Genomic DNA, 22,641 nt, shown 5'->3' on the forward strand with positions numbered 1-22,641 from the left:
AGGGCCCCACCTCTTGGGGGCTGCTGTGGTTTCTGCCCCAGGAGGGGTGCAGACCCAGCGGGGTTCAGGGGACCCTGCTTCCTGCCTGTGACCAGACGCCATGGGGAGCTGCAGGTGCGCCCCTCTATCTCTGGGCCCCCGACCAGATGTCGCAAAGTTGGGAAGGCATCCGGGCGAATCTGGCTCCCTTCGAAGGCTCGTGGGCCCAGGAGGCTGGGGTCTGGGGGCTGCTGGAGACGCTCCCAGCCGTTGGCTCACGGCAGCCCTGGCCCTGCCCTTCCCGGGGGATCAGATTCCTCCTGGGCTGAGGACTCCTGGCCATATAAGGCCGTCTGCGGGCACCTCCTGGAGAAGCGGCAGAGCCCTGGCCCTCGCCCGCCCCCCATGGGAACCAGAGCTTGGCCAGGCCCCCAAGGATGGAGGGGGGAAGGAGCTTGCCGGAGCCCGGTCCCGCGAGGGAGGAGGGCAGGGGCAGGCCCCGTCCTGGGCTGGGGCTCAGGGCCCCCGCTTGCCACCCTTCCCTCCGTGCCCCTCACCTGTTCCCCCGGGGCTGCCCAGTCTGCGCTGTGAAGGAGGGAGGTGGTGCGGATGGGGTGGCGGAGCACTGGGGCCAAAGGTCAGATAGGATAAAAACGGCCCCACGGAAGTGTTGGTGCCCTGGGTGCCCGATGTGGCCGCTGCGGTGGGGTGTGCTCCCCACGGTCTGGACCCCAACCTCACACCCCAGCAAGGTGCTAGGAGGTGCCCTGATGGGGGCCCCCCCGGAGAAAGCTGCACGGGTCTGGGGTGCCAAGAGCAACCTCATCACCGGCCCAGGCTCTTCCTTCGCCTCCCAGAGAGTGATGCTGGGGCTCAGCCCTGTCCTTCCCTTCCCGAGGCTGGGGCCTGGGGCTTGTTGTAGAAGCTCGTTCTGCAGGCCAAGGGGGGTCCTCAAGTGGAGGGGTGTCTTGCCAAGATGCAGACTCCTGGCCCATCACAGGTGCCACCCTCCCCTACTAGCCCTGGCTTCCGGCTCACAGACCCCGGGCCTCGAGGGGGTGCAGGCCGGGGGGCAGGAGTGCGGTCACTGGAGCCATGAGGGGTTCTTCCCAGGAGCCTGAGCCTTCCTCTGGGAGCCGCAGCCTGGCCGGCTCGGGGGAGGCAAACCCGAGAGGGCAGCTCATGCCGGGGCCGCTCTCTGGCACCTGCCCTCTGCCGGGCCTGGAGATACGGCTGGACTGACAGGCAGGACACAGCTGCGATTTAATTTAATAAAATGAACGAGTCCAAGAAATGAGACGGGGCCAACGCCCACTGGCTCTCTGGGGTGGTGCCTGGAGGGGCCAGACCCGAGGCCAGACAAAGGGGTGGGGGGTTCTGTGGTGTCCCAGGTGGAGGTAACGAGGCCAAAGTCCCACGAGAGGGGCGAGGACCAAGGACGGCTGGACGGAGGGGCGTAGCCGGGAGGCTCCTGGCTCCACAGGGCCGGGTGGGCTGCGGTGAGCGGGGGACGGGTACAGCGCAGGGCCAGCCCAGGGCCCAGCACCCAGCGGCCAGCAGGCGCCTGGAGCCTATAGCCGTCATCACAAGAGTTCCAGCCCACGAAAAGCGGCCTCTGACAACGCTGACCTTTCTGGCTCCTTCCAGCTCTCGGTGCATTTCACAAAACCAGGCAGCTCCACGTCGTTGTGGGAAGGGCTCTCCCACACCCACCCAGAGTCACTAAGGCTGCAGGAGGGGGACGTCCAGGCTAGACCCCGGACTCTGACCCCCTGGCCCAGGACTCTCTGTACACTGAATGTATCATTCTGCGGAGAGCCACGAAGTCCCTGATTTGAGCAGCCCCGGTCAGCAACCTTTTTATAGGGCAGCCTGCCTGTCCAGGGCACCAGCTGGGGAGAAGGCAAGCCTAACTGGGGACGCTCCTGGGGGAGCCCAGGATCGGGGGGACTGGCCGGCCCTGGTCTCCTGGCCCCTGGGCACACCCTAGCCTGTCTGTGCCCCCTCCGGGGCACCTCCCACCTCCCACCATGAGGACGCCTGCAGGTCAGGCCTGCAGTGGGCAGTGTGAGGGGCATGGCCTGAGGGCTGGGCACACAGCAGGCAGAGAGGGACCCCTCCTGGAGATCTGAGGTCAGAAGGCTCCCAGAGTAGGGGCCTTGGCCGGGCAGCCCAGGGTGATCTATCCCAGAACCACGTGTCCTCAAACCCAGGGAGAGCAAAGCAATGGCCGGCTGGGGCCACAGGCTGGGAGGACAAGGTACCACTCCTTCTGGAACAACCAGAGGCGTGCCCTGGGCCCTCCTCCCGCCAGGAATGCCAGGGCTCTCACCTGGCTCTGTCCTTCGGGGAGGGGTTGGACCCAGGTGGTAGCCCAGGAGGTAAGCAGTGCCCCTAGCTAAGGGGAGGGGCTCAGCTGCGGCTCTGGCCCTTTCTCCAGCCCCCCGGGGTCCTGGCCCCCACGCCTCCAGGCCTGTCCTCTGCCCACTGGCCTTCAACGCCCCGAGCTCTGGGCCCGCTGCCACTGTGGCAGCCAAAGGCCACGGGAAGGCTCTGGGCTGAGCAATGGCCAAGAGGGCACCGGGAACTCTCCCAGTCCTGCTGGGTCTACAACCCTCTGCCGAGGCCTTCTCCCAGCTGGGAGTCCTCAGAATGCCCATCTGGTCTGCGTCCCTCCTCCCACTCGACTGGGTTCGACCAGGGCCGACGGTGGCCATTCAGCTCGGTGCCCGCGCCCAGCCTCTCTGCCCGAGGAAGGGGTGCACGTTCTCACCAGCTGGGCTCCCTGGAAGGGCCTCAGAGCAGGCCTCCCAAGGCAGCGCCCCGCGACATTCCTGACCACAGCGCCCGGCTGCTCCAGGAGCCCTCTTCCTGCTGAGACAAACTCTCCCAGCGACGGAGCAGAGCCTGGCCGCCTGGCCGCCTGGCCGCCTCCTCCTCACACGGCGAGGCGGGGACACCTCTCGGTGCAGCTTCTTCCAAGGGTGCAGGGCCCAGTGGGTACGGGCGGGGGGGTCCAGCACCACCGTCTGTTAGTGATTGTGGCCACGATGATGCGGCCTGCATGAGGAGCCAGTGGGCACCCGGGGCCCCTGCTTCCCGGAGAGGCTTCCTGAGTTTACTAGGCTCAGGTTGAGTCAGGTGTGCCCGGCCTGCCCCTCCCCTCCCCCACAGCTGCTCTGCGGATGGGGCTGAGCAGGGGGCTCTGTGTGGGGGAGGGGCTCGGGTGGGGCAGTTTGGCCCAGGGAAGAGGAGGAGTCTGCCTGGGCCAGACATACCCCCTCAGGCTGCCACCTGCCCCCACCTCCCTCCCAGGGCCCAGTTACCGCACAGTTGGGGGCTGGGTGGGGAGGGCTCTGGTTTGGGACCTCCCGTCCGGTGGTGGCCAGAATCTCTCGCAGGAGGAGGAAGACAGGCTGCGTCCGTCCGTGCCCCTCCAGCCTGAAGCGCACCCTGGGATGCCCACCCTGGACTGAGTGACACAATGCTAGGGCAGTGGGACAAGGGGGCACTTCATTAGGGACTAGTGCCCAAAAGGTGCCCAGTAAACGGGGGGGGGGCAGAAAATGAATGACCAAATTCCTCCTCCTTGCTAACTTGCCCTCCTGGCCGACCCCCGGACTTTTTGGGCTCAGTTTCCCCACTTGTAAGCAGGAAAAGTGGCTGGCTGGCCTGCGAGTCAGAGGAAGACGGGAGACATGGGTGGGCCACCTGGGGGTGACTTGCCAGAAGCGTGACTTGGGTATCAGAGGTAGAGGCGGGTAGAGGTGGGCAGAGCTGGACCTCCCCTCCCCTGCCCTGCCCACCTCCCCCCAGAGGTGCCCTGGAAGAAGCCAGTGTGTAGCCTGGCGGGGGTGACACCTCCATCCTCCGTGCTGCTCCCCTCCCTGGGTACACCAGCTGGCACACGGTGGGGGCAGAGGGTGGGCACCTCCCCCAGCCCCTTTCACCACATTCTCCTCCGCCCACGTCACCCCCGACCCTCCCAGCCACCAGATGCTCCCGGGGCAGCTGTCTGCCGGGAAGCAGCTAGCCCTGGGTTAACCCTCCCTGCGCTGGGTGCCTTGGCTGACTCAGCACATTCTCTGGCAGCCACCCTCCGGGCTGCTCGATGCCCTCGGACTGGGAGGCCCGGCCGCTAGGCTCAGAGGGCTCCCACTCACCACCTCTGCCCGCCGGCCCCTCCAGCGACGTTGGGAAGCTGACCTGGGGTGGGGGTGGGTTCCCAGCCTCCCGCGCGCAGACCACCAGGACCCCCAGCTATCAAGGGGGTGCCACGGGCCAGGGTGCGGTGCAGTGATGTCCGCAATGGGGGGTGGGCCCGGGGTGGGGGCAGCTCAAATTCCCCATCTGGGAACTCTGCTACTGCCCGGGGGTGGCTTTCTGTCCTTCACAACGGACCAGAAATTAGCTCATGAGCTGGCCTGCCTGCTTGGGGACCCCAGAAATCTCCGCATCCCCCCGCCCACCCGGCCGCCCTCTGGGCCGGCTCCTCCCCCACTCAGAATTTCTCCTACAAAGGTACCCGCCTCTTTTTACCCTCCCCCAGGTGGCGGACTGAGGGGGCGGAGGAGGCTCATCCCCCTTGCCCGTTTCCCAACTTGGAAGACAAGGGGCCTCCCGGCTCCCTTGGGATACAGGGTCTGCGGGAGAACAGGGACAGCTAGAAAGATGTGGATGATAGTGCGACCTTCCGGAACAGCTGTGGCTGCAGGACCCCCACGAGGACCGGCTGCCCGCCACCGAGGACCGTCCAGGGGGTCCCACGTGGGACATACACCCAGCTGGCGTGGCTCAGAGAATGGGGGGAGCTGCCAGCTCAGCAGCTGCGCAACACCCCCCCCCCCAATCCCCCAGGCTCCCCGTGAGGCCGATTTGGGCCAGGAGCCCGAGGGGAGGAGACCCAGTGGCCACAGCCACCCAAACCCAGAAACAGCTGGGACCGAAACTGAGTTCTGGCCTCTAGACCCCGTCTCATTTCCCAGGCATCTTCCAGAGAGCGAGCGCCTGCCCAGCGCGAGGGAGTGGCCCCGAGCCGAAGATGGCGGAGGCCACAGGCACCTCCCGGGCACAAGGGTGGGCTCGCAGCCGGCCCGGGACACCACAGGTGCTCAATACATGTCCTGTGCAGCCAATCTTCGCCGCACCCTCAGGGCTCTGAGCACCCTCCCTTTGCCACAGGGGCCCACAGTGGGCACCTGTGCCCTGTGCCTCTTGGTCCATTTCCCTATTCCAGAATATCTCGAAGCCAAGCCTGGTGCAGGTGGGAGCTGGCCAGGTTGAATCTGACCTGGCCGCCCCAGGGGCGCCTGGGGTCTCCGGTCCGGGTCTTCCTGTCCCTCTCTGCAGTTGGGACTTCCTTAGGGCCCCCACTCATGGCCAGTCATGGCCGGTAAGAGCGCACTTTCTCCACCTGCAGAATGACGCAGACACGGGGGGCAGTAGGAGGGGAGAAAAGCCAAAGCTCCAGCGACAGAGGGTGAGGTTGCAAGGGGTCTCCGGGGAACCAAGAGTCCGGGCTCCGGCGGGGCAGTCGCTCTGGACGGTGTGCCGGTTCTGGGGTGGGGGGCGTGGACGGGCTGGGCCGCTGTTGGGACAGACCGCGAGGGCTGGCCGCTGGGCGAGCGCGCCTGACTCTCCGCGCAGCGCCTGCCCCCGGGCCGCCGGGGGCGCTCGGCCGCCAAGAGGTGCCCAAAGTTAGGGAAACCAAGAGCGGAGCCGCCGGGCTGGGAGGAGCGGGCCGGGCGCCGCGGCCGAGGGGGCGCCGCTCGGGACCGGGAGCCAGGCCCCGGGGCGGGTGGGGGGGGGGGGGGAGCCGCGGTCGGGCCGCGTCCCCACGGCCTGGCCCCGGGCCAGCAGGTGCCCCTTCCGGGAGGCCGGCCGGGCCGGGGTCCGAAGGGTTAAGGCCACCGGCCGCCCCTCCCCCGCCCCTTCCCCGGGGCGCGGGACGCGGGCGCCCGGGCGGGCCGGGGCGGGGCCTGACGTCCGCGGGCGGGGCGAGCCGCCGGCCGCCGCCGCACTCCCGCCGGGCTCCCGCGGCGCCGTGGTCCCCCGGAGCTGGAAGATGGCGAGGCCGGACGCGCGGCTCTGCGCGGGGTGCGCACGGGGGCCCCGGGCCCCCGTGCCGCTGCTCCTGGCCGGGCTGGCGCTGCTGGGCGCAGCGCGGGCGCGGGAGGCGGCGGGCGGCGGCTTCAGCCTGCACCCGCCCTATTTCAACCTGGCCGAGGGCGCCCGCATCACCGCGTCGGCCACCTGCGGCGAGGAGGCCCCAGCGCGCGGCGCCCCGCGCCCCACCGAGGACCTCTACTGCAAGCTGGTGGGCGGCCCCGTGGCCGGCGGAGACCCCAACCAGACCATCCAGGTGCGCGCGGGCCGGGACTGGGTCGCCGCCGGGCGGGGCGGCGTGGCGGGGGCCCGGACGCCGGGGCGGGCTTGGCGGGGAGCGCCCAGGTGCGGACCGAAGCCCGCAAGTCTAGTATGGACGCCCAGGTTCCGCATTTCGGGAAACGGAAGGGACCCCAGATCGGCCATTCGGGCCCGGCCAGAGAAGTGTGCGTCCCCCTCCGTCAAGGCGGGACGCAGCGTGCCCGGGGCGGGCTGTGGCAGGGCGGGAGGGGGCCCGGTGCCCGGTCCCCGGTGTCCCCAAGTCCCGGGATCCCGGCGAGGGCGGGACTTGGCCTCCACAGCGGCTGCCTGTGGGGAGGGGGTGGGCCCGCTCTGCCTTCCCCCGGGACAGGCTGGAACCTGCTGGGTGGGGGTGGGGCTGGGGTGCGGGCGGATCGGCGGGTGTTCCTAGAGTTTGGGGCCAGACCCAAGAGCCATCACTGCGGATTGCAGAGGGTTGAAGTTCTCTCTGGGGGTCTAGGGACTTGGTGGGACCCTTGGGGGGGGGGGGCGGGCAAGCAAACAATGATATTTGGAGCTGAGCATGGGAAATGCAGACTCAATCGGGGGCAGCGTCCCTGCCCCGCAGGTGCTGAGTCTGTGGGCTTCGGTCTCCCTGGGGAGACGTGGCCTCAACCCTGAAGACCCCCTGGAGGCATGCCCACCCCGCCACAAGTGTGTAGGTGGAGAATGGGCCAAGCGGTACCACCCGACCAGGGAAGCAGGGCCGTTGAGACGCTCTGGACTTCAGCTGAGGGCTGGGGTCCTGGGTTACCCTTGAGGGGGCGGGGGCGGGTAGGGTCTGCTCCGGGGGCCCCTTGACACCCCTGCTGAACCTTAGGGAGAGTGGGGGCCCGGGGCTGGTGTAACCTGAGTCGTTCAGTCCGGGGAGGAGAGGTTGGGGGAGGGGAGGAGGGCAGTCGGAGAATGGATTAGCTGGGGTGGGTGATGAACGGAGGAGCCTCAGCTGGGCCCCTGCACTTCCTGCCTGCCCACTGCCCTTGGCCCAGGGGAGGGAGGGGCTGAGAGGGGGCTCTGGGGCCACAGAGCCCTCCTGGGACAGAAGCGTCACCTCCCTTGGGCTCCTGGGCCCACCTTGTGCTCTCCTCTGAGCCCAGCACAGCTGATATAAGAGATGTCAAGCCCACATTTCAGGTAGGGAAACTGAGGCCTGGAAAACCTGCTGGAAGCCCCACAGCCAGGCCAGGATCGGGCTGGGGTGGGCAGTGGAAACCTGGGTCCCTGCTGCAGCGCCCCCACCCCCCCACCCCTGCCACATCCGGTTGATGTCAAAGAGGCTGGGTCTCAGGGAGCTTGTGTGTGGGTCTCCAGAGCTGCCCCAGAGTGCCTGGCTGAGCCCTCGCTGCTGTCCCTCTAGAGCATCTGCCTGCCCCCTTACAACTCCTCGCTGCGCACCTGGGGGGGGGGGGGGCGGCAGAGTGGCAGCTGCCAGACCCCTGAAGGGAGGGGCCTTTATTGCTTAAAGGAGCAGCTTGGGGGCCCCTGGTCAAAGCCTCTTTCCTCTGCTTCTCTTAGCTGTGCAGTTTCTCTCCCTGGGCCTCAGGCTTCTCATCTGCAAAATGGGCACAGTACGAGAGCCTTCTTCACCTGAGTGTGAGCTTAGCCTGAGGACCCTGGGAAGCCATCAGTTATAGTGACTTCTGACAAACGTGGTGTCACACGGGAGGGAGCAGGCCCTGAGTGAGCCCCCACAGTGCATGGTCAGGCGAGAAAGAGGAGGAAGCTTCCCTTTGAACGACCATAGCACTTGCTGGTTAGCGTCCCGGTTCTGAGGCTGCCAGGTGCACTGGGAAGATCACTTGGCCTGGCAGACACAGGCTGAACAGCCGTGTGGCCTTGGACCAGTCCCCGGCCCGGCCGGTGCCTCTGCCCTCTCCTCTAAGGGCAGAGGGTCTGCTCACCGCCCTGGCCTTCAAACGGGCTGGTGATAGGGCCTCGCCCACAGGCCCCAACTGGAGCCGAGGGCCTGGGGTAGGAGGTGCCAGGGAGGCGACCCCCACCTTCTGTCCATCCCGGGAGCTCAGTCTTGTGCCAGCATGGGCGCTGGGTCACGGAGGATGTGAGGCCCAAGGATGGGGGCTGGCCGGCAGCCCCCAGGGCCCCTGGTGGGGGCGTCCCATCTGGGGCCCGGGGTGGGGGCTGCTGTCCGGGCAGGACGGGCACTGGAGCGGGCAGAGGGCAACTTGGCCTTCAGGCCCTTGTGGCCTCAGGTGGGCATTGCAGGGATTCCGGGCTGGCCCTGGGCCCTGCAGGGGAAGTCGGGGGCTCAGCTGCCGGTGTGGTGACTCACGGGGAGGGGCGTGTTACTCCTGTTTCCTCACTGTGTTCCCAGCAGGACCCTCTGTGGGAGGGAGCCTGGTTTCCCCAGTGCTGCCCACTGTGAGCCAGAGCCGGGCTGGCAGGCCGGGGGGGGGGGGAGCCTCTTGTGGGAACTAGAGAGAGTCAGCTCTCCTTGACCCTCTGGGTGGGCCTGAGCAGAAACTTTCCTGACCTGCCTTGACCCTTGACCCAGCTTCCACATGGTGCTCCCAGGCTTGGTTGGGGGCGGGGGGTCTAACCACAGGCAGCCTTCTCTGGGAGGCCCATCGACCCACCAGGTGGCCCTGCCCACCTCCCTGGCTTCGGGTGTGGGGTCACCACGTGAGCTTGGTGGTGGAGCCACCCACAGACCTGACACCCACCGTTCTGGGTGGCCGCTGCTCCAGCCCCTAGGTGTGGCCGCTCTGGGCAGCGGGCTCAGGGGCACAGTCAAGAGCTGGGCGGTGGTCCCGCCACCACTGAGCTCTGGGCCCCTGAGCAGGGGACAGTGACCAGAGAATCGCTAGTAGCCAGAGAATTTCAGGTCCTGTGATAGGATGAAGAGGCGGGTGATGTACGGGGCTTGGCTGGTTGGCTGCCTGGGTGGTCTAGAGCTCTGGGGCCCTGCAGAGGGGCGACATCTGAGCTGAGACAGGACAGGAGATGAGGGTCCAGAGCCCACAGGCGGGAACAAGGTCTGAGACAGGGTGACCCGGAGCACCTGGCACCGGGGGTCCTGGAGGCTGCTGGGTAGAAGGCTGGGTGCCCAGGCTCCGTTGCATTTTGGTCTCACTGTCCCGGGCCCGGGACAGACGGGTCCAGGAGAGGCAGGGGCCCGCCTTGAATTTGTGGAGGCTTGGGGGCTCTCTTGGCTGCCAGGCCTGGGAGTGGGGGAGCAGGGGATCTCCCACGCTCCTACCTCCAACTCCTAGGACAAGGTCTGGCCCCCGGGGAGGTTGGGAGGGGTGGGGCAGCCACATTTCCCAGACACAGCCTCTGGGGCCTCAGTCAATGCCAAGTCCCAGAGGGCGGCCTTTGTGTGCGGAGGGATGGCAGGTCTGGTTTCCTCTGGGGTGGGGGTTGGGTCTCCACTCGGCCTGAGGCCAGTGCCTAGCTGCCCCCCCGCCCCCCCGCGCCCCCAGGCTCCCAGCACCTGCTCCTCCCTGACAGGGACGCCTCTGTCCCCCCCAGAGGATAGGCCCCCGGCAGGTGGCTGGACCGTGGCAGAAGCAGCTGCTGGGCCCCACGTGGGATCCGTTAATCGTGCCGCGGCCGAGGCAGGTGCTAGTGTTATCCCCACTCTTCGGATGGGGACACTGAGGCTCACGGTGCTGTGACCTGGCTTCGTCCCAGGGGCTCAGAGGCGGCACAGCCTGGAGGTCTAGGCCTCGCCCGCCGGCTGCCCACACGCCTCCACTCTGGGCCTCTCCCCACAGGCCGCCGGAATGGCTTAATTCCGTCTCTCTGGAGACCCTAATCCAGGCTCTGGGTGAGAGCCCGACTTGGGGGGAGCTGCTGACGGAGCTGGGGAGGCAGCCTGAGTCTAGCCGTCCTGGCCGCCTGGACCCCTGCCTCCCTGCTGTGGGGGGGAGGTAGTGGTGACATCCCCCGCCCGGCCTTCTTTCCCCCCGGCTCTGGCCACGTCCTCCTCTTTCCCGTTTCTCCCTGCTTCTTCCCGGCCTGGGGCCTGGAGCGCACACTCCACTCGCCTCCTCGGGGAGGCCCACGCTGGTCTTCCCACCTTAGGAGGGTGCCGCTCTCCCGTTTCCTCCGGGAGGGGTGTGACCGTGTCTCGACGAGCCAGGTGCCCTGAGTCCAGCCCATCGCAGGCGCTCCGTGTGTGTTTGCCGGGCGGACGAGGGTTGGCGGGTTGGTGGGCCGGAGGGAGACCGGCCATCTGAGCACCCCGTCCCCGCAGGGCCAGTACTGCGACATCTGCACCGCCGCACACAGCAACAGGGCACACCCCGTGAGCAACGCCATCGATGGCACGGAGCGCTGGTGGCAGAGTCCGCCGCTGTCCCGGGGACTGCACTACAATGAGGTCAACGTCACCCTGGACCTGGGCCAGGTAGGGCCCCTCTTTTGCCCCCGCAGCCCCCACCGCTGCAGCTGCGGCTGGAGAACTCACCGTGGGGCCCCGGGAGAGCCCTGGGGACTTGGGGGGGTGGGGAAGGCTGGGCACAGGTGGCTGCTGGCCGCAGGCCCCTTGCCTCCGGCCGACGGAGGCGTGGGGGTGGGGGCCTTCTGTGTGTTTGTCAACATCCCTGCTGCACTCGGGGAGGGAGGAGGGGGGAGGGGGCTCACCAGGGGTCATGGGGTGAGGGGACAGCTCGGAGGAGGGCCTGGTGTTTACTCAGAGGAATTCCTCTGCCTGGAGCCTGGCTCCGGCCGGCGGCTGTGGGAGGAGGCCCTGGAAGTGGACATTCCTGGAATAGCTGCCTTGCAGTGAGGCCACCTTGGGGTTAGGTGTGCGTGCTCAGGCCAGGCCCTGTGCTCTCCTTGGCCTTTGAGGTCTCTGTGCAGGAGGAAGGGTGGGGCCGGGCATTTCTCAGTGACACACGAACCCCACTTGCTGGCTCTGGGCTGCGTCAGACTCCCCCAGGCTGCGTCCTGCTCTACGTGTGGCTTTGCCAGGTGCCTGGCCTTGGGGTCCTGCCTGTGAAATGGGCCAGCGGTCCTGTTGCCTCTGCCGCTGGGACTTCAGTGGGGGCAGGTGGATGAGCCCAAGCCCGGAAGCAGCCAACACTGGGTCTTCTTGGGGTCTGGGCCCCGAGGCCGATCCTGCCAGACCCCTGCCTGTTCACGGCGTTGGCTTGGCCACCGTCCTGGTGTGTGACCTGGTGGGTCTCTGCTCCAGGTTGAGCCTCCGTCCCGCTGTCACCCTCATGGTGTTAGGAGAGGTGGTGAGGTGGCCGGAAGGGTGGGCCCCATGGGCAGATTCAGGGTACATTGTTGGGATACCTTCTGCCCCTAGCCGGGAGGCCTGCAGGCCCGGCCCAGGGGAAGGTGGGCAGCGAAGGGGTGGGTTCAGGCCCCAACAAGTGGCCTGGCATTTCCAGTGGGAGAAGCAGCCGACGTGCAGGGGCAGGAGTTGGGCCGGAACAGGGGTGGGTTGGGGGCGGCCGCCTTTAATGGGCTCCCTGCCAGGGTCTCCTCCGGGCTGGTGGTGGTAGCCGGCCCGAGTCTGCAGGGGGCTTGCTCTGTTTCCCTTCAGCTCACTGGGTTTTTACCACATCTGTGCTCTCCTGTCCTCTGGGAGGGGTCTGGGAGGGGCCTGTGGGACCCTGGGGTCCTCCTCTCTCTGGCACCGCCTTGGGGGTCCATGGGAGGGAGGGCGGGTGGGGAAGTGGAGCCCACTCCTGCTCCGTTCCGCGGTCAGCCGGGGGGGACCTGTGCTGAGCTGGCATAGTCTTGCCTCCTCACCTCCTCCGGGGGACAAGCCCGGCCGCGGAGGGGAGGGGGGAGGGAGGGAGGCCCCTAGCTGGGTGCACAGTGGCCCGGTCTCCATGGCCACCCCAGGGTGGCCGCAGAGCAGGTGGGCACGATGTCTACCTGAGGCGCAGTGAGCGGGGCCAAGGAGGAACTTGGACGGTGCCCCACACCCTGCAGCTCTGGCCCCTTTGGGCTCCGTGGCCCCTGAGCCGTGGCCTCCATATCTGTGAAACAGGCCAGAGTTGATGAGGCTGGTGGTACATTTGCTTTGTGGACGGGTTCCAGGCCAGCAAGAGGGTTCGCCGCATGTGTATCCGGACTCTCCAAACCTCGGTTTCCCCAACTGTAAAGTGACGCAGAGGGGAGAGGGGTCATTTCTAGCTGTGTTTGGGGGAGATTGACTCACCCATCCACCTAGCCATTCTTCTCTCTCTTTCTCTCCTCCCCTTCCTTCCTGTTTTCTACCCACCCATTCAGCCAGCCAGCCACCCATCCATCCGCCCGCCCGCCCACCACCCACCCATCACCAACCCATCCATCCATTCACCCACTAATATCTCTTCTTACCCACTCATTCCTCCCTCCTTCCTCCCCCCGACTTTACTGACTGCAGACAGATCCCCCGAAGCCCCAGTCTTGGTTGGGCCAAAGGGCTGCCAGCCTGGATTGGGTTGGGGGACAGAGGAGGACAGATACTGCCTGATAAAGTGCTTTGGAGTTGGATGGGGCACAGGGACCCAGTTTCTAACTTTGTGGGGAAGAGAGATGTCTTTCCTGGGGATACTTCCCAGTCAAGATGGAATTCTGGAGGAAATTCCCGAGTTCTCCACCTTCCCCCTTGGAAAGGGAGCTCATTGCTTGTTCTTCCCTGAGCCACCGAGCAGTGACTGGGTCCCTCCGGGGTGCCCTGCTTGCTGGGGCTGGGGATGGAAAGCAGGTCCTGACATCAGTGCCCCGATGTAGGGAAGGGGGACTTCAGCGAGGGCTCGGAGGGCGGAGCGGCAGCTGCCTGCGCATGGTGGGGAGGTGTTTTAGGGAGTGGCCCTAGAACGCGGCCCTCACAGTGACCTAGGTCTGAGCCCTCGAGGCCCCCCCCTGGCCTGGTGATGGAGTGGCTGATGCCCAGTCAGACTGGGAATGTCCCCAGGGCAGGGCCCTCCGAGCGCACTCCCTGGGGCGGATGGGGTGACAGGCTGGGCCCGAGGGGCGGCCGCTTCCAGGTTTTCCGCCGTGGGGGCTAGGCGGTCCCGCGAGGCGTGGGCCCTGGGGTGGGGCTGGGCTTCTGTCAGGAAGCCGGGCTGAGCGGGCAGTGGGGCTGGGCACACCCCCTGTGGCGGGCTGCCAGCAGCCTTTGTTCTGGGATCTGGAGCGGATACCCTGGGAAGGGGGAGGGGGCAGCTGGCATCGGGCATCGGAGGCCTTCCTGCCTTTGGAGAACTGGGCAAGGGAGCGGGTGGGCCACAGGACAGCTCCTAGCCATGGTGGGTGGGCCCGGGGCTGGTGGGGCTTGATCCCTGCAGCGTCTGTGTGTCTGGAGGCAGTGGGGCCCGTGGGGCCTCGTGAGCCTGACCCTTCTTTTTCTGAGTCACTCGCATCCTTGTGTGGTCTTTCCCGTCTCACAGTGGAGGGGGAGCCGTTGGACCCTCCTCCTTCCCGTTTTGCAGATGGAGAAACTGAGGCTATGAGAGCCCAGCCCTGGCTGCAAAGGACATGGGGAGCCCAGGCCTTGGCTCCCTGCCCTGCTCGCCTTGTGGACCTTGGCTGGGAACCCTCAGACCTGAGAGAGCCAAGCTGCTGGTCTGACCAGCCTCAGAACTGGGCCTCCTCCGGAGGGGTACAGGAAGACTCTACAGCTGGCACTTTCCTGGGTCCCAGTGACCGGCCTGGGGGTCTTCCTGGGAGCCTCCTGCCAGCCTGAGGCTCCCCCTTCCCCCAGGGCAGGGTGGGTGTTGTTCTGACTGCCCTGGCTCAGGCCCGCACCGCAGGGTAGGTCCTGGCTCAGATGACCTGCCCCCTTCAGGGGTTTGGCTGTGGGGTCCCGGCCTTTCCCCCTGAGCCCAGTGGTGGTTTTTTTTGTTTTTTTTTTTTAATGTTTATTATTTTTCTTCAGAGAGACAGAGACAGAATGAGAGTGGGTTAGGGGCAGAGAGAGAGGGAGACGGAATAAGCAGGCTCCAGGCTCCGAGCTGTCAGCACAGAGCCCGACACGGGGTTCGAACCCACAAACTATGAGATCATGACCTGGACTGAAGTCGGATGCTCAACCGACTGAGCCACCCGGGTGCCCCCAAGCCCGGTGGTCTTAAGGAGCTGGGCACAGATAGCTGGGGCTCGCTGTGGGGTGGACCCCCTCCCTTTCCAGACACCCCCTGGGGCCTGGCCACGGAGGAGGGGCTCCCCTCAGTGGTCCTCTCCCTCACCTGCCCACTGCCACCAACTCCCCAGATCTGGCTTCAGGTGGGGATGCTCATCCCCTCCCAGCTGCGTTCTTGCCCTGTGGCAGGGGCAGGTCAGCCCTTTGTCCCAGCCCTGAGAGGTATGGCCAGGTAACGGTACAGAGGGACTGGGGCCAGCATCAGGGTGTGAGGCCAGGGTGAGGAGTCTGCCCTCCGTGGGGGACAGTGGGGAGACAGGGCGCCAGGAGCCACCCCCCACCCGATGAGGGTGCCGAGGAACAAAGCCTTGGCACAGCTGGTAGCCACTGGTGGGTGAGCCCCCCGTGGGCACTTGGGGAAACTGAGCCAGTGTGGATCGACCAGGACCCTGGTACTGGTTTCTAGATGAGTTGTCGGGCTTGGTCCCAGCCGGGCCACGTGGCCTCTGTGCCTCCTGGGCTGTTCCTTCCTCTAGAGTGGGGACAAGAGCACCTCCCTGTGGACTTTGTGCCTCAGCAAGGGCCCCAGAACCCACTGGCTGCTTTGGCTGTTGGGGTCCCCCGTGTGGCTCTGCCCTGCCAGCCCCGGTTCTGGGCAGGATGCCCTCAGAGGCCGGCCGGCTCGGGGCTCCCCTGGCAGGCCTCCTGGTCCCCGGGTGCCTGCTGGCCTGGCTTTCTGGCCCAGCTGGGCACTCGGCCATGCGGCCAGCACCCTGGGAGTGTCATCGGGGTTGTTCAAGGGAAGTGGCAGGAAGTATGACCCAGGCTGGTGGCCGGGCTCTGGTTACGGAGCCCAGCAGCCAGGACAGGTGCGGGGGCTGGTCCGGACATGGCCCCTTGAGCTGGGCTCCCTGGGGGAGGACAGTGAGGGGGTCCTGGTGGCATCCCTGGGGTAGACATCCCCCCTCTCCCGAGAATGAACGAGACCCTTTACTCAGAGGACACAGGGCCAGAGGGGCCACCATGCTCACACAAGCCACCCAGCACAAGGCACACACACCTCCCTGCCACCTCACAGGCCTCCCCTCCCAGGCCCCGGTGGCCCCCAAAGCCTCCTGTTTTCTGTCTGTAAACAAACCCCATGCATCGGTGACTAGCAGCCCCACTCACCGAGACTAAACTGTTTAGGTTTGGGCACCCCCCCGCCAGGATAAACTCTACTTCCTGTGGCTCGGGATTGACCATCTGGGCTGACCTGGGCCAGGCTGCAGGGAGGAGGGGACGGGGGGCAGTGAGCTTTGGGCTGGGGCTGGGCCCGAAACCCTCCTTCAAGGCCTCAGTGGTTGGGGTCTCTGAATACCCCTGGGGCCCAGCTCTGTCGGGGTGCCGAGCCACGTGGGGCACTCCATTCTAGCCGTTGGGTTCCTACACACCTGTCGGAGGCCCTTCCACGCCCCCCGTTCCCTGAAAGTCTCCCCATGCCGCTCTGCCCACCGGGTGCCCTGACCAGCAGTGTTGAGGCCCTGACGCCTCTGCGTATCCTCCGTTTCCGTGTCCTGCCTCCGTCCCGACAGTGGCTTTCCAGTCCTTGCCTCTCCTGGAACTGGTCCACGTGTAGCCTGTTTTCAGGCTCCCTGTTCCTGCTGTGTGGACGGCCATGCTTATTTACCCAGTTGGGGGCTTGAGTAGACACGCCCGGCCCAGCCTCGCGGGCCCGTGCCGCGGCATTGATCGTCATGGATGTTTCCAGATGGGGTCCCTGCTTAGAGGGGTGCAGACCCAGGGGTGCTGGGCCCTGAAGGTGGGGGGATCCAGGAGGTCAGGGAGCTAGCCCGGATGCCTGGTCTAGGAGGGACTTCCTGCCTCCCCCGGGCCACAGTTTGGGACCCTGGCCCATCCCGGGAATGTCCCAGGCATCGGCCTGGGGCCTTGCTTCCTTCAGGGCCAGGGCTGAGTCACACACTGAGGGGTGATTCACACCGCCCAGCCCAGCAGGGGAGGAGGGGGCTGTGCTTCCCCCCCCCCCCCCCCACCATGGACCCTGGTACTGGTTTCTAGATGAGTTGTCAGGCTTGGTCCCAGCCAGGCCCAGCCGGGCCCACGCCACACAGGGGCGTGAGGGCCGGCCTGGGTCTTTCCAGCTCCGAGATGAGCCGGGGCAGAGGTGGCCGCGCTGGCCGTGAGCACCTCGCACTCCCATGTTCCAGCCGTGGCCCTGCCTTTAGTGATATGGGCGCCTTAACCGAAGAGGTGGCTGACCAGCTGTCACCCTCTGCCCCCCTCCCATCCCTGGGGGTGTCAGGGGCCCCTGGTGGGGTCTGGAGTCCCTCCCTATGTTGTCCGGACCCCAGCCCTGGCCCCTGCACATTCCCCTCCCCCCACCGCTGCCTTGGCACCGAGCATGTGTTGGGCACCGGGTGCCCTGTGCACCCTTCCCGCCACCTCCAGGGACAGGTGGTGTCTTCCCGTTCGGAGCTTTTGGAGAGACACCGCGCCCTGACCCGCACCTTTGCCATGGTTGTCTTCCGACTGTGCTGTGTCCGGGGAGGGGACGCACAGCCACCGCAGTCTCTAGGCCTCCTGTCCTGGCCCCAGCCCCCCTCAGGCAGTGGTCACCACCGGGGCACGTGCCCTCCCGGGTCAGGAGGGCGTGGGGGCCAGGGGGTGCGGCGGCCGAGAGGCAGGTCTGGCTGCCGTCCTGGAGACGTGCCTGCCCCGGAATAGCCAGATTTTTAAAAATAACTCGGAGGCTTTTGTTTGGCTCTCGCTTTAAAAGACATTTTTTTCCTTTTGCACAGAACTTCGCGGCAGCGGGAAAGGTCAGCCCCAGCTGGCAGCGGAGCCCCGCAGGCGGGCGGGCGGGGGGGCGGGGGGGGACGTGTCCAGGGAGGCCAGGGGTCTGCTCCTGCTCCCAGGTCACATCCAGGGCAGCTGTGCGGTCCTGGCAGCCGGAACCGGTTGGGGACAGATGGGGAAGCCTGGGTGCACGGCTACGTCCCCTCCAGCCTGGGGCCTTGGGCACAGCTGTCTGGGGCCCCCCGGGTGACAGGCTGGTGACGAGGTGGCAAACAGACGGAGGCAGGGGTCTTGCTCGCGTCTAGGGCGCTGCGCACGGGGTGCAAGTTTCCGTGCTGCCCTCGTCCCGCCTGCTCCGTGCGTTCGAATCAATATTTGTGCAAGTGCCCTCAGCTGGGAAAAATGCGACCGGCCGCCGACCTGGGGGAGGGACAGAGCCGGCCAGCGGAGGGCGCAGCCTGGTGGCCTCGCTCCGGGAAAGGCGGGGGTGGGTCCCAGGGGGCTTGGCGGGAACCTTTCATTTCCTCGGGGCCTCTGCTGGGGGCCGAGCTGCCGCCCCCACCCAAGAGCAGCCTGTGGGCACCTTACACACACCCAGGGCCCCCCCTCCACCTGCCATGCCCCCCTCCTCCCTCACAAAGACCCCTCCTGCAGTAGGGGCCATTTGAGGTCCCCGGGGCTCCCTGGAGTGCCTGAGGGCTGGCCAAGGTGTCAGTCTGGGTGTGGGGTCTGTGCCCCAGAGACTCAGCCCCTCCCCCGCGGCGGCACTGAACGGACGATGACCTCAGAGCCCGGCTGTGGGTGAAGAAGCCCGCGCCCCCACCCCCCTCCCCGGGGAAAGGCGGCTCTTGGCTTCAGCTGGGCCTGTCTCTGAAAACTCCAGGCCTTCTGGGAATGACAGGACTCGGAACGGGTGTGTCCCAGGGGCCTGGGACTTTCCCGTCCCCCTCCCCCCATCTTAGCGGCCCGTGCCCACCTTCCCTCACAGGATCACCACGGCGGCCTCAGTTGATGGGGGTTGACTGTGGGCCTTGGGCAGCCTTGAAGTGGCCTCTGCCTCGTCCCGTGGGGCCCCAGTGCTCTGTTCCAGGGAGCAGGTGCTGGCGGGGCCCTGCTGAGGGCACGGTGGGGGGCCTGATGGGTGACGTCACCTCTGAGGCTGGTGCACCGTCCACTGCCTACCTGGGGGGGCCTGGGAGTGCGCCTGGGGTGGGGATGTGGGCGCCCCACGCGGCCTGTCTGCACACTCTGCTCTTGTGTGGGACCCCCCGCCCCTCCTGAGTGCCCAGCCTTCCCTGTGCAGATTAGGGGCCGTCCAAGTCCCACTGCCCGCCCTGCCCGTGTCTCCTTGGAGCCCAAACACACCCTGCACGGGCAGAGCCTGCACAGTGGCCCTGCCGGCTTTGTTGTTCCCTTAGCGGCGGGGCAGAGGGCTGGGGGAGGGGGAGGCGCTCACTGGCCCTCAGAGCTTCGAGGCCTGGAAAACACTGTCCCTCCCCCATCCCGTCAGCACATAGGGGAGGCTGAGGCCGGGTGGGTGCAAGGACACCACCCCCCCGGAAGCGTGTGTGCAGGGGCGGGGCAGTCACGCCCGGCTGGTGTGCGAGGGTGGGCCTCCTCAGCCACCCTTGCCTCTCAGGGGTCTCGGTGGCCCAGCCTCATCATCCAGGCCACGGCCGGGCAGGTGCCTGAGCCTCCTGGCTGTTCTCAGTGAGCCAGAGCCCTTTCCTGGGAACTGTGGCCCAGGGTTGGGGGCTCTGGATGCTGATGTGGGGACCCCCTGCCATGCGCCGCACCCCCAAGGAGCTGGGTCCGCAACCTGTAAGGGTCCTCCAGCCTCCGTGGGGCGCTGCCTCTTGAAAGGGGCTCCTTCGTTACCTCGCCCTATGTGTCTGCATACCGGGGGCTCCGGAGCCAGCATGGGTGGACTGCAGTCAGGAGGGCTTCCCCGAGGAGGCGTCCCGATTGCCCTGTGGATCCCGTGTCAGATGGGGCTGGGGGATCAAGGCTAACACCTGCTAGGCTGCAGGGCCGGGGAAGCAGTCGACAGAGGAGGGACCCCACCAAGCCCCTGGAGGCATAAGACATTTAGGGACATCCAGGGATGCTGTCCTCCGGTGAGGAAGAGGTGAGAGGCATACCTCCCTGGAGTGAGGTTGTGCTGGGGCAGAGCGGGAGAGGTGCCCCTGTGCTGCCTGCTGGTGCTTGAGGGATTCTAGGAGCCTCTGCGGGAACAGCTTTGCCCTTCCCGGGCTGGGTGCCGCCCTGACATGCCCTGGGCCCTGTGAAGTACCAGCTCCTGGGCTGGCGAGGGTTCCTTGGCCCAGATCTGAGAGGGCTTATGGTCCAGCCCCTCTGCCCCACCGGGGCCTCCCGATGAGCACAGGGACCTGCCGTCGGGGCCTGCGGGGCCGTGGGCCGGTCAGTGGGAGAGGGAGCTGGTCCTGAGTCAGCTCTGAGAGTGCCATGGGGGTGACCGGGGTGAGGCTGGAGAGGGGCCCCGTTCCGGGAGCTGCTGGCTGTCTGAGGAGGCCAGGCTCATTTGGGAGCTGGGGCTACCGTCTGGCCACCTGCCCAGGCCGGCCACCAGAGCCTTGGGGACAGTGGACAGACTGCCCCTGTGCCCCTTCTACCCCGGCCCCCAGGCCTGCCTGCAGACTCTGAGCCTGACCCATGTGCCGCTGGGGCAGAGGTGGAGGGAGGCACCCCAGGCCCAGGAGGGGAGACTGTCAGAAATGGGGGTTCCCACCCTCAGTCTCTGTGTCCCCGGCATGGGCCTCGGCAGCCACAGGCCTGAGCCAAGGGGCTGTGCCCCGAGCCGGCTGGCCCTCGTGGGCCAAGCCCACAGACGTCCAGCGCGGGAGAAGAGAGCCCCCCCTTACGGGGTGGGGTGGCCGTCCAGGCCCTGAGCTGAGGGGAGGGGGCCTGGGGGCGTCAACACCTCACCCTCCCGCAGGTTTTCCACGTGGCCTACGTGCTCATCAAGTTCGCCAACTCGCCGAGACCGGACCTCTGGGTGCTGGAGCGGTCCACGGACTTCGGCCACACCTACCAGCCGTGGCAGTTCTTTGCCTGTGAGTCTCCCGGCCGGGGCTGGCCAGGGGCGTCCCCTGGGGTGGGCCGCCATCCCCGTGCTCTCTCAGGGGCCCCGAGTGCCAGGCCTGCCCTCACGCCCAGCTTCCGCGCATCAGGGCCGTCGGGCGTGAGGTCCCAAATGCAGGTGCGCGTTCAGCAGTTCCTTTCCCTGACGTGGGCCCGGGCTGGGTCCAGGCGTTGGTGGTGCCAGGATCTCTGGTGCCACATCTTGGCTCTCACTAGACCGGCTTCATGGCCCAGCAGCTCCAGGAGTAACAATGGGAGCCGGTCAGGAGCCCTGACGTCTCCCTGGCGCACCTGTCCAGCGCCACCGTGACCGGCCATGTTGATGGGGACGCTCCCGCTGGGTGGGCCTGGGCCACGGGTCCCTCAGAACTCCGGGGGCGAGAGTGAGGGCGGGGAGTCCTCCACAGGGCAGGGCAGTTGGGAATGGTCCCCCAAGCATGGGATGAGGAGGGCCATTGCAGGGGTGGGGGGGCACTTCTCTGCAGAGAGAGGCCAGCATGGCGAGGGCCACGCCCTCCTGGGGCAGCAGGTGCCTCGCTCCTTCAGCAACTCCCTGTGGGGCCGGCAAGGCGGCCCCTCGAGGCGCAGCAGTGTCGGGGAGTGCCGCTGGGGCCCCACGCCCTCACCTTCCTGCCCGGTTCCCACAGCCTCCAAGAGGGACTGCTTTGAGCGGTTCGGGCCACAGACGCTGGAGCGCATCACGCGGGACGACCACGTCATTTGCTCCACCGAGTACTCTCGGATCGTGCCCCTGGAGAACGGCGAGGTGGGCTCTGGGGCAGCACGGTGGCCAGTCCCTGCTGGTCTGGTGGTGGCGGCCCACACCCTGGCCTGACCCTTTGCCCTGTGTGCAGATTGTGGTATCCCTGGTGAACGGGCGCCCGGGGGCCATGAACTTCTCCTACTCGCCCCTGCTGCGTGACTTCACCAAAGCCACCAACATCCGTCTGCGCTTCCTGCGCACAAACACGCTGCTGGGCCACCTCATGGGCAAGGCGCTGCGGGACCCCACCGTCACCCGCCGGGTGAGACGCCGACCGGTGGGCCCCAGGGGCGGTCTGGCCGGGCTGGGGCTGGTGTGGGTGGGCCGTGGCGCTCACCGACCGCGGGTGCAGTATTATTATAGCATCAAGGACATCAGCATCGGTGGCCGCTGCGTCTGCCATGGCCACGCGGACGTCTGTGACGCCCAAGACCCCACGGACCCCTTCAGGTGAGGCCCGCCTCTCCCCGCCAGTCCTCATCCCCTTCCCAGCTCCGGGGCTTGGAGACCTGGTGCCGCTGCCCGCCGCGTCCCCGGATGACGCGCCCTGGCTGCCGTCCCACGGCCTCGGTTTGCTCACATGCGCGGCGAAGCGGGGGGCAGCGTGCGTGCGGCTCCCCGGGGGGCCCTGGGCCTGGCTCGCACCCGTCTGCCCAGAGGCCGGCAGCGAGGGGTTCTTGTCCGGCCCTCCGGGCTGGCTGCTTCTCCCGCCCCAGCAGGGGAGTCGGGCGGGCGTGGGGACATGCCTGACACTGCACGTCCTTGTTCTCTAGTCCCCTCCCTTCCCTCGGGACACGAATAATACCTGCTCTGCTGTCCCCGTGCCTGACCTCGTCCCCCACCGCAGGCACGGGCCCAGGAGCATCTGTTCTGGGGAGACCGGGAACGTGCGAACCTGGGCCCAGTGTGGGGTCCCTGCGGGGCTGATGCTGCAGGGCCAGGCGGGTCTGGGGCGGACAGAGGTGCCAAGAGGTGTAGCCGAGTCTGGATGGGGGGCCCGTGGAGACCCCTGCCCGCTATGGGGAGCTAGCAGGCCGCCCCTGCCGCTTCCCTGGCCTTGAAATCCTGCAGCCTCCACCTCATGCATTTGGGGTGGGGGCCTGCGCTGTGCTCTCTGCAGGCCATTGTCCACACCCCCACTTATGGGGGGGGGCAGATGAAGCCCGGACAGCAGGGGACGTCACCCCGTTCGTGGCCTCATGAGCGGCGAGCCCCGGGCCTCCTCAGATACGGCCGATGGGTCTGAGGAGGGAAGGGTCCGTTCACCTGGCCGGAGGACGCAGGCTGGCTGCCCACCTCCCGGTGGCCCTCCGGGCCCATCCGGCCCGTCCTGCGGCCCTGTGGCCCCGACTCGGGCCCTCGCCGGCAGCGTCGGCTGCTGAGCTCGGGCCCCGCTAGTTGCTCTGGGAGATCGGGTGCCAAGTGGGAACACGTGCCAGCTGGCGGAGGCGCCTGCTGGGCGCCAGACCGGCCTCGGAGGAGACACGGGCCTGCCCTTGCCTGCCGGGAAGGCGTCGGTATCTGCTCTGACTCACCTGCACACGGGTGT

At 67.2% G+C, this 22,641-nt stretch overlaps 1 protein-coding gene across 3 annotated transcripts in view; it reads left to right on the forward strand.

Moving 5' to 3' along the window:
* The first annotated feature begins 6,000 nt into the window (after window positions 1-6,000).
* The window catches only part of LAMA5 (laminin subunit alpha 5), a 51,071-nt gene continuing 34,430 nt past the window's right edge, over window positions 6,001-22,641 (forward strand). For all 3 annotated transcript variants that reach the window (XM_043553519.1, XM_043553517.1, XM_043553518.1), the window contains exons 1-6: window positions 6,001-6,340; window positions 10,601-10,753; window positions 20,184-20,301; window positions 20,977-21,095; window positions 21,184-21,354; window positions 21,445-21,542. In XM_043553519.1, coding sequence (XP_043409454.1) covers window positions 6,044-6,340; window positions 10,601-10,753; window positions 20,184-20,301; window positions 20,977-21,095; window positions 21,184-21,354; window positions 21,445-21,542 — 956 coding nt within the window. In that variant the 5' untranslated portion in view covers window positions 6,001-6,043. The remainder of the gene's footprint in view (window positions 6,341-10,600; window positions 10,754-20,183; window positions 20,302-20,976; window positions 21,096-21,183; window positions 21,355-21,444; window positions 21,543-22,641) is intronic.

This window comes from Prionailurus bengalensis, chromosome A3 (genome assembly GCF_016509475.1).
Source record: "Prionailurus bengalensis isolate Pbe53 chromosome A3, Fcat_Pben_1.1_paternal_pri, whole genome shotgun sequence".
Taxonomy (NCBI): Eukaryota; Metazoa; Chordata; class Mammalia; order Carnivora; family Felidae; genus Prionailurus; species Prionailurus bengalensis.